At 42.5% G+C, this 10,767-nt stretch overlaps 1 protein-coding gene across 1 annotated transcript in view; it reads right to left on the bottom strand.

Annotated features, from left to right (window-relative positions):
* Positions 1-216: 216 nt before the first annotated feature.
* The window catches only part of PREX1 (phosphatidylinositol-3,4,5-trisphosphate dependent Rac exchange factor 1), a 263,982-nt gene continuing 253,431 nt past the window's right edge, over positions 217-10,767 (bottom strand). Inside the window, exons 34-40 of the mRNA XM_044440400.1 lie at positions 9,794-9,937; positions 8,277-8,391; positions 7,185-7,251; positions 5,907-6,094; positions 4,878-4,980; positions 4,331-4,398; positions 217-3,671 (exon numbers count right to left, since the gene is read on the bottom strand). Coding sequence (XP_044296335.1) covers positions 3,629-3,671; positions 4,331-4,398; positions 4,878-4,980; positions 5,907-6,094; positions 7,185-7,251; positions 8,277-8,391; positions 9,794-9,937 — 728 coding nt within the window. The 3' untranslated portion in view covers positions 217-3,628. The remainder of the gene's footprint in view (positions 3,672-4,330; positions 4,399-4,877; positions 4,981-5,906; positions 6,095-7,184; positions 7,252-8,276; positions 8,392-9,793; positions 9,938-10,767) is intronic.

Below are 10,767 nucleotides of genomic sequence, written 5' to 3'. Positions count from 1 at the left end.
AAGTATTCCAGCACCACGGTGGTGGTGGGCCGCTCATCCCGTGGCCGGCCCAGGCTCCGCCAGCGCTTTGAAGGTCGCAGGGCCCCTCCCCCGTGCCCCACCCATCCCAGCAATTGGCCTGCAGGCTGCGAGTTTGAGACCCCTGCTTTAGATATAAATGGTTTATAAGTATGCATAAATAAATAACTACATGGATTCACAGTGGAATGCAATCGGTTAGACATCAGTAAATGTATTAATTCGTTTATCTTATCATAGGACTCATATACAAACTAACTCAGAATCCATTCCATTAGCAGTACAGCTAGGAAAAATAAAAGAACACTACAGGAATTGACTTCACAATGACTTTGTACTTTTTATATACATACAGTACATCTGAAAAATGCCACTTTTACACTGCTATAAAAATACCAGCTCTGTAAGTAAGTTCCTTCAATTGGCAATGCTACTTTAAAGTTTACAGAAACACCATCAAGGTTCTTCCAAAGAAAAGTAATTGCTCTTTTCTGAGGCAGACACACACACACACACACACACACACACAGAGAGAGAGAGAGAGAGAGAGAGAGAGAGAGAGAGAGAGAGAGAGAGAGAGAGAAATTGAAGGTGCTTCTGGACAAGGTTTTTATCCCACGATCACCTGATATAACCATCTTCCTGATATAACCATCCTGTGCTTTCCCATCACTTATTCTGTCTTTGTTCTTATTGCCAAAAGCCCAAACAAGGAGAAAAGAAAGATGATCTCGGTGTGCAGGGTCTTCTAGCTGTAAGCGCTGGGCCCTCTGCCTGGTGGCAACTGAAAACCAAGCTGTTTGAGCACTCCGAGGTTTTGAGAAGTTTTTAGTGCTGTGATCGGAGCCATTTCAGTTACAGTCCTGCAGATACTGAATGCAGCGGGAGAGAGGCAAGAAGTAGAGCCCAGAGAAAAGTGTCCAGTGGGTGCACAAAGTCAAGATTGTGGGACACCCTTGCCTGGATATTAATACCAGAGCAAACCTAGGTACACTTTGAGGGAAAGGATGCTGCAGCAGTCCAGAGGCATTATGGTGACAGTACTGGTTTCTACTGGAGCTGCATTAGCTGCTGTGCACTTTGTTCTCTACACACTGAGGTATCCAGTGGCCCTGCCTCCCATGCGGTGCTACATCAGTCCCATTCTGCACACTTGGGTTCCACCTTGCAGGACCCACCAGCGATGCAGTCCTGCTTCCCTCTCCACATGTGCACTTGAATACCTGGAGGGCAATGTGTCACGGTACTTTTACGTTTGGCCTAACGATTTCCCTCCTACCATTGTACAGGGCATGCTTCCAAAGCTTTGACAGTACTCATTACACACAGCTTAAAATGAAACAAGGTGGCATCTGTCCTGTTTCAACCCGTCCTCAGCATGCTAATGAAAATGGGATGGAGCGTGTGCACTGCACACTGCCTTGCACCTCTGCCTCTGTTGTGGTCACCCATCCCTACTGATAAGCTGTGTTGGTGACCCCTAAAATTTCCATGGGCTGAAAACAAGACACTGAAACTGGTCATATGAATTAGTCTTCACAGGTATTTACACGAAATGGAAATAATTGAGGCAGACTAACTGATAATAGGTCACGCCAAGGGCTGATATACATATCTGACTGAGCTATTTTTCCAGTCCCACTCAGACAGCCACCCTCAAAACTCTGTTTATAAAATTTGGTTTACCTGCTGGCCAAGCTGTTTTAAATTTTCCAGCATCTGAACATCACATGGTGATACCCCTACTTTTAAACTGCAGCAGTTTAAAACAGTTGTGAGTAGCAGGATGGGTACATCTGCTTGCAGAGGAAAAATTCCAGTTCTGATCTGGGCCCCACTGGGTAGTTCCAGAAAGACAATGATGAATCGAATCTGAATTTGTAATGGTTCTTTCTGCAGAAACTTCCACTAGCAAGCACAATGCTGCCATCTGCTGGCCTTTTACTGTATGCCAGCCCTACCTACTTGAAAGTATTAAACTTAAGCCAGTGTCTCAAATAAGCTCAGGTGTCAGTTAAATTCTGCTACCCTACCCATCCGTCTGTATTATTCACAAGTCAAGGAATAACAAAAATGGCTTCTTTAGCCAGAGAGGGCGAAGAACCTTTCTGAAACATAACACAAGAGATGAAGGACTGATTGTTAGGAAACACTGGAGTTTATTAAATGCCCTATTTGAAACCAAAATAAAAATATTCCTCTTCCATGAGCTAAAATTTGCCACATTTCCAACCATGAGTAGTTCACAGGAGACACTGGTTTTAGTCTATTATGATATAGAAGAACATTAGTTTTGTTTGTATGCTCCTTCAGTTTTTGTATCTTGACTAACACAGATAAGTCATTTAAGGCACTCACTCCAAAATAATGTTATTCCTAGCCTGAGAATGTTGATATTTTTTTCATTACATTGCAGCAAGTAATTTGGAAACAAATTACCATGCTAATGATAATACTGTTCAAACAGAATTTTTTTTTAAAACAGGGAAAATACATTAATTACACAACCATGTTTTGATTTTAATTTACAATCTATTGTAATCTATTTTTAAATGAACAAACACGAATTAAAGGCTACTTAAATACTGCAAGGATTTAAATAAAGTAATAATATTTTCAGTGAATTGAGAACTACTATGTCTCTGCCAGTATATTGGCCCCATTTGAAACTTTTTTAATTTAAATCTTGTCTATATAATAATAGGTTCCAAAACAGATAGCCCATTTACATAAATAAGTATAGTTCTCTCCTTGTTTTGTTTAAACCTAATCAATTTAAATTATTGGTACACAGGGCTGTGTTTTACTTCCCTCTTCATAATGTCTTATCTTTAAAAAACCCTTCATTGCTAAACTTTCTTGTAAAATATTACTGTATTTCCAGAATACATAGTGGGCCATTAGTAAAAAGTGTTAATTGTAAACCCTGAACTTTACAGTAAAAGTTAAAAGTATATTTTTGTAGAAAGTCTTATGGAATGTACACTCTCTGCAGAGCAGTTTGGTTTATATTGGGCAGAAGAGGAAAATGACTCTGGAAGAAATCCTTTGAGCAAACCAGAGATGTGTGCCATTCACAATTTCAAAGTGCAAGTGGATATATATATATATACACACACATATACATATGTATTTTAAAAAGAGTGTTTGTGAGGCTCTAACTCTTGATCACTGGCCAACGCTGTGCAGGAAATTGGATGAAAATCCAAAACACCATGTCAGGTAGCTGTGCTTCATCTGGAATTTGCTTTGCCCACCCATAACGCAAAGTTCACAACGTCCAGTCAAAGCACAATCAGTTCCTTACACTGCCGTTTCTTTCTGTCGTATCATTCTTGGCATCGGGCAGAAGGGAACTCCTCCATGCAAACTTTCTGAGAACTCCTGCAGCAAGCCCAGAAGCAGTATCCATGCTTGCCAACATGATTCAGTAAGAGGTGAGTGGAAAAGCCATTTCTTAGTGCACTGGTCTGTTCTGTCTAGTAACGCAAGAGCCCATTTGCTTCCTCTCGGGATTCAGCACCATTGGCTTAACAGGATCGGTGTGCAAGGAGCACCACTCTTTGCTGAATGCCTCTGTGATTGCAGGACAACAGCGTTTCATTTTTTTTTATAAATCTCCATCCACAGGTGGTTGACAAAGCTTGTAGATTCTGTAAAGGTTTGGCATAAAAATTAGTATTATGAAGGAACAGTTTTGGCTAGCCCTCCCTTCACTGGTCTGACAATGAATAGTTTAGGGTCATCTCACTTTGCCTCTTAAAACTATGAAAATCCACATGCTCTTTAATCTTTAAAACTCATTGTGATACAAATAATTTCAATTACTAGCTAGTTCAAATGCTTCTTGTAGGCCAGTCCTCTCCAGCCTAGTAACCTCCAGGTGGGTTAGGCTCCCAGTACTCCCATAATTACTCCCATAATTCCCAGTATTCATAACCATTAGCCATGCTGGTTGGGAAGGTTGCAAGTTATACTCCAACACATCTGGAGTGCAAATTTTGGAAGGTTGCTCAAGAATTATCTCTACTTATCCAAAGTCAGTTTAGGTTTCCTTGCATCTCAGCTGTCTTCCAACACCTGACAAGGTTCTGTCAGCCCTGAGACAACCATCACTGATTTATTTTACGCAAAACACAACAACCTCAGAAGGGTGAGTGGGAAGTGACAGATGGCTTAAAGAACAGCTTTTAAGAAAACACCCACACTGAGAGTTGAGTGTAGCATACAGTTGTGCGTGAGTTTGTGCGTGTGCACTGGTGTTTGCAGATGCATGTGCAGATGGCATTCCCAGCTGTACACAATCACCTACCGGGGTGCAGACTGTGGCATCTGATCCATCACTTTCAGATTTTTTGCGGAGATTTCAACCCTTGGTCCCTAAAAAAGCAGATGGCATTGGCAGTATTAGTGAAACACAGAAGCTGCCATGGATAAAACATTGAAAGAGAAATATATGATTTTGATTCTCCAAGTGACTTTGGAAAGCCCTGAAATGACCCCTTAATCTTCTGTGCTTATTCAGGATGCAAGAATTCCCAGAGAACTTTGCAGCTGTTAATGTCCAATCCTGTGAGACTATCCCAAAGTAATGGGAAGTAAATGAGAACCAGGACGGCATGCATGGAGCTACTGCATGGACCACATATTCAAACACCATTCCACCTTTAACCACATACGCTGCAGGTTCAGAATGCTTGCAGTACAGTTCAATTACTTTTGGTCTCCATTAAATTGTTACCAGTGCTGTGTGTATACAAATCTTAGGGCTAGAGCACATCCTGTGTTTCATTCCTCAGTGGGAGTATAAATGAATGCAGCTCCTAACATTACTTACTGAACCCTTAATTAACACTCACCTGTTTTCTCATTATGTCTGTTGCCTGCATGATACACTTGGGCAAGAGTCCGTGACTTCGAGCTAATATAGCTGCTTGCTCCAAAGATACACTGAGGGTACTCCTAAGGACAGAGCATAAAGAATGTTGCATTCAGCAGCCGAATGTGTATTTCTTTATTCCATTATTCCGGCACCTCCCCTCCAGTGTCGATACTCGGGGTGGTTGCATGGGGCTCCTGGGTGGTCTTGCTTCCAATCCCTGGCAGACCAAGCTTAGAGCCACTTAGCTTCAGCACAGTAACTGCCTCATGTGCTGTCAGACCATCCCTTAAATCCTGTCCCATATTGTGAAGGTATATGAACAGATATGCACATAAATTAACTCAGGCTGTACTTATATAGGAGTAAGTCCTACTGAATTCCATAGAGCTTACTTCCCAAAGGATGCATATGTAGACTGCACTGTCAGGCTTCAGTCCTATATTCACTCAAGTTGCAATCCTAAGTAATTTTAGATAGAAAAAAGGCTACGACTCCCAATATTGGACTTTGCCACTCCCAGACTGCATGACTGAATGCTGCTCCATGAAAAATAATTTTTAAAATCCTCTCAACAAGAGATGGGGAGAGGCTGCACCTCAGTGGAAGAGGTCCCAGTTTTGATGTCCAGAATATCCAGGTAGGGGTGGAAAAATTGCTACTGAAACCTTGGAGAGCAACCGTCAGTCAGTGTCAACAACATTGGGATAGCTTGACCTTATATTTAGCAGCTTTCTAGGTTTCAGGTATCAAGAAGAAGGGCTGTTTTTTTTTCTGGCACAGAAAAATATTCTATCTTGGAAGTCCCTGCCTTCAGCAATGCAGCCTAGACACTGGTTTACCATCAGGCTTAGTCATTTCTCTTAAGGATGCAATCCTGGAAAAATTTAGACAGCTGTGCTGGCTGGAGAATGCTGTAGACCATTTTCTTCTGTTTAATTTCCATCAGATTGCTTCTTAAATGCAGCGTAACCCAATGGAACAGAACATTCATTTTGAAAGCACTCACCTTTGCATTCCAGTGCCACACATTACAATCTGGCAGGCTCCAAGGCGATAACAAAGTTCGGAGGATATAGGCAGCAATCCAGCCCCGGCTACGTAACTGCTGGAATATCCGGGCTGGCTGCCTTTTGTGCTGACAAAAGATTTCATTAATCTGCAAAGCTCATCCATTGCATTGATGGGACGAATAAGCTGCAAAAGCATAGAAAGAATGCAAAAGTGGTTTGAATCCTTTCCTGTACCTTAGGTTACCCCCAAAATATTGTACATTTGGAGGAAAACCTATTATTTTCCCCCAAATATCTGTTGGGAACCAAAGAGCTTCATCTATTGGATGGTATAGAAACGTAATACATAATTGCAGCCAGTCTGATCCTTTTTTTCCCCCCGATTTATATCCTGCCTTTTTCCTACAAAGGGCTCAAGGCAGCTTACATCATTCTCCTCCTCCATCTTATCCCCACAACAACACCCCTGTGAGGTGGGTTGGGCTGAGAGTCTGTGACTGGCCCAGAGTCTCCCAGTTGGCTCCACTGCCGAGCGGGAACTTGAACCCGGATCGAGCTTTATGTCAACAAAGTTCATTAAAGCACAACCTGCTTGTGCAGAATGTGGCAGCCCGATCAACAACTGGGATCTTTAGGTCTTGACATAAAGGACCAGTTCTGGCCTGCTTGCACTAGCTGCTTGTTTGCTGCCAAGCCCAGCTCAAGGTCCTGCTTTTAACCTATAAAGCCTTACACAGTGTGGGACCACAATTCTTGATGGCCACAATCTACCTGGACACTTTGGTCAACATCAGGGCTTTCCTCTGAGTGCCAACTCCAAAGGAGGTTTGGAGGGCAGCAACAAGGGGGGATGCTTTCTCCGTGATGGACTGAGTTGCCTGACACCAACCTTGTCATCTTTTTGGCACCTGATTAAATTGGCCCTTTATGCCAAGGCTTTTAAGGATACCCTGGAGTATTCAAGGCCTTTGGAGATTACACATCTCAGATGCTTTTTGGAGGGCTATTCTTTATTGCATGTTTTTAAAAAGTTTTTTTTAATGTTTCTGTTTAGGATGGTTGAATTTTGTAAGATTTTATTGTATTGTTTTTATGAATCAGTTGTAAGCCACAATTTTGGAATAATATGGAAATTAGGAAGACAATGATATTTTCCTTCTGCAACTACCGCAGTCCTGACACCAGTTTTCACTGTAAGAGCTGAAGCAACACCCTATGCTACTTTTTGCTTTGCTAAGGACATGTGTATCTGAGCAAAAAGAAGAGTTCTGTACCTGATCAATTTTCACAGCTGTAGTATTAGAATCTGTAGGCAAGTTGGATCTCTCAAGGTAAAAGGTTCTGAAATCAAGCAATAAATAATCTGCAATCATTTGTGATCATTTAGTTTCAAAGTTTCTTCTGAAGGGGGGTGGCAAACTAATAATCAGAGGGTCACATCAAATACTGTCCCAAGGCTATAAGCGATGGGACGGCATACAAAAACTCTAAATAAATAAAATAAAAAATAAATAGATACTGTAGCCTCAGGGCTGGCATTTACTTCCACTAAAAATGGTTTAGGCTTCTCATCCTCATGGCTGCTCTCAGATTCTCCTATCACTATGACCCAGTTCACACACTACAATTTTGGGCTGATAAACTACAGTTTATTGGCTCAAATATAAATGATGTCCATAGTCTTCCTCTTCACCCTTCCTTTCCTGCTTTCCTCACACTTTGGCTTTGATATTTTCTTTCTTTCCTTTGATATTTTCCTGTGGTTTTTTTTTTTTTTTTTTTTTGCAAAGTCCACAGTAGTAAATTCATTTAGATGCTGCTTATAAACAAAAACCAGATCCTGGTTTGCAAGCAACAGTTTCCTGGTTTGGACATCAGAATATGAATGCTGACACCACATACACAAAGGGAAAATACAAAGGAAGAATAGGGAGAATGAATTCATACAGTCCATTCTTGAAAACAGATCAATGCGTCTGTTTACAAAAGTGCAGACTGTCCTCTCACATGAGGAAGGATTGTATAGTTTCCTTTCACATTGTGATATGCGGTTCTTGTAGGTTTGAGTCATGAAGTTTCTAGGACATTTCCAGCCTATCCCCAGTAACTTACTTCTCTCTGCCTCTGCCCCGCTTTGTGATACACCTTTTAAAATTTCTTTCATTAGATGCCCTAATGACACTTGAAGAAAGTGATCTGAATGAATGGATTCAAAATCAAACAAGTAGTCTTGATTTGTTAGCTTCAGACTGGCTAGCCACTGCGGCAGGACCACTGCGGTGACTTCACTTGCAGTGCCATGCCATCTACTGACATTTCTCAAAAGGAATTATTTGAATGCCAACGTTCTCCTAATGTCACGATACCTGAGCTTGCGATAGTACTGCTGCACCTTCCCAAGTGAGCTGGAATTAATCTGCTGCTGCAGTTCTTCCAGAGATGGACCACCAGGCTGGGAATGGCCTTCCAGATTTTCAAGGGCTGGGAAGATTTTAATGGAAAAGCTTATACATCCATTACAATTTTTGATCATAGATACTATTCTGTAACATACATGCACACAGAACATCTTCATACATAAAGCAGACTTCCCTACTGTTGCTCTCCAGATGTGCTTGACTGCCACTGACAGGAGCCATGCTGGCTGGGGATTAAGGGAGCTGCAGTCCAACGCAGCTGGACGGCACCAGGTTGGGGAAGGCTGATGCAAAATAATCCACAAACCCTTTTCTATACATAGGTTGACTGGCTGACTTCCACGCCCCCTGTGGTCTCGTCCCCAGCTGATTCCTCAATGCCCTCCCCGCAGCGCTGGTCCTGGATTTTTTGCTGTCTGAGGTGAAGCTGCCAATGGAATCTGCAGACGCAATTTTTGAGGTGCTGCATACCCAAGCCACCCAAATTATTTTGGCATGAAGCAGCACAACTTAGGAGCACCTCTCCCTGCCAATGAAAACAGAGCGGTGATTGATTAAACAACTCGCAATGGGCTGCTTCTTTGAACGGATCCAGGCTGTGCTACTTGAGACGCCCATTTCACTCTGCCTAACGCAGAACCAGCCCTGCCTGCCCACTTCCCAACTGACTAGCCCTGAAAATAGCTGAGGAGTGAACCTAGTGCCAGCCCCAGGAGGCGGCACTTGATACATTCAGTGCAATCCTGCTGCACACGGGCTTCATCCTCCATAAACAGACGGGACCTGCAAATGGCTAAGGAGAGAATCAGGTTCTCTTTTGGGGGTTTAAAGACCTGATTATTATTTCTGCTGTACAGCAAGTTAGTCAGAGCTGGAATTAAGCAAGCTAGTCTGCCATAATCCCATCATTTCTAGCAACTTCTCAAATTCAGTGCTAGATCTAAGCATGGTGTAAGTCATGCGGGACTTACTGGCCACTCTGGGATCCAAAGGCATAAAGCTGGGGAAGGCTTGATTAGATTGACAAAAAAAGCAAACTGAGACTGGGGGTGCAGAGGGTTTATCGCACCCCACAGGTACACTTTTTTGCCCTTAAAAGCACCCCTCCCCACCAAAATTAGCACATGATATGTGGCAAACCTAGATTTAAAGAAATAGGTTTGCTATCATCCACTATAATCTTAAAGCAAAAGCTTGCTATGTCCGACCTTAAGCTTACCCTTACCCTGTTAGCTTTATGAAAAATGCTCTCTAATTGGGATCTCTTACCTGCCTTAATTAGGCTTAAACTTTTTAAAATTTAATTTCCACTTCCTGGGTCTTCACCAGTATTCTAATTTAATAATTATGTCAGGGCACAGAGAAGACAGATTGTGTATCTTTATCACACAGGGAACCAACTAAATCACATTATAGTCCGTGGCATAAAAAAGGACAAAAGGAACAAAGAAAGATTTCATCAGCACCTTTTGTAAAGAGCACAGCATGCAGCTTCAGGCTTCCCCCATTCTGAAACCGGGATGGCAGTTTTGAAAAATAGTAGCTGTCCAGATAAAAGATGACCTTCAAAACTTGTCGATTTCCTTCAATGTGATAAAAGACATGGGTATCTGGAAAAACAAAGATACAGACATTCCAGGGTTTTTAGGGGAACGGGAGTGCTGAGAAGACACGGTTTCATGAATGAAACTCCTAAAATGTGTCAAGTAACACAGATTACACAACGAACAGCGTAAGATTAATCCTGCTGAATTAGACCAAAAGAACATCTGTTGCAGAGACCTTTCCAGCAGAGCCTCATGGGTGGCATTCCCCAACCAACCCCAGCACTCCTCAAGTTCTCACCACCCACAAGAAGCCCATGAGCACAAGAAAAGACATTAGCCCTTAAAAAAGGTACAGTACTTGAGAAGCTGGAGCTCCAAGATGGAGTCCACTGTCCTAGTTATCAAAAATGACGAGTTGCTCTGTGCCGGTGCTTGGTAAACTTGTTTTACGTAGCTGCAGGATCAGCAGCTCTTGATCCTGGACTCACAGTCCCCGATTCAGCATCTACAAGTCTGTCCTGGCTGGATTCCAGAATTGCTTCAGTTGCCACCAAATCCCATGCTCATTCACTTCAGCCTTCACCAGGATGGTGGGATTCACAGTGTAACAGGACAATATGACAAGACAGAATTTCATACCCACTGCTGCATCTGGACGGTTGTCCATTTCAGGAGTGCTGCCCAAATAAAGTGGAAGCCCAGTGGCACGTCCCAGAGGTGCTCCAGGAACTTCCATTTCGTATTATGTAGCCACATTCATCAGCATAACGCTGCTGCTTAATTTCACATCACCTGATGACCTCACTTAGTAGCCATTAAAACACCCACAAGACAGAAGGCCCTTGGGAGACTCCCCATCACCACTGCTTCAGGGTCAAATGGAATACCCCTCC

The sequence above is a fragment of the Varanus komodoensis genome, unplaced genomic scaffold (genome assembly GCF_004798865.1).
Source record: "Varanus komodoensis strain SLA01 unplaced genomic scaffold, ASM479886v1 scaffold37, whole genome shotgun sequence".
Classification (NCBI taxonomy): Eukaryota; Metazoa; Chordata; class Lepidosauria; order Squamata; family Varanidae; genus Varanus; species Varanus komodoensis.
The sequence above is the reverse complement of the archived record's forward strand: the minus strand, read 5'-3'. Positions and strand labels throughout refer to the sequence as shown.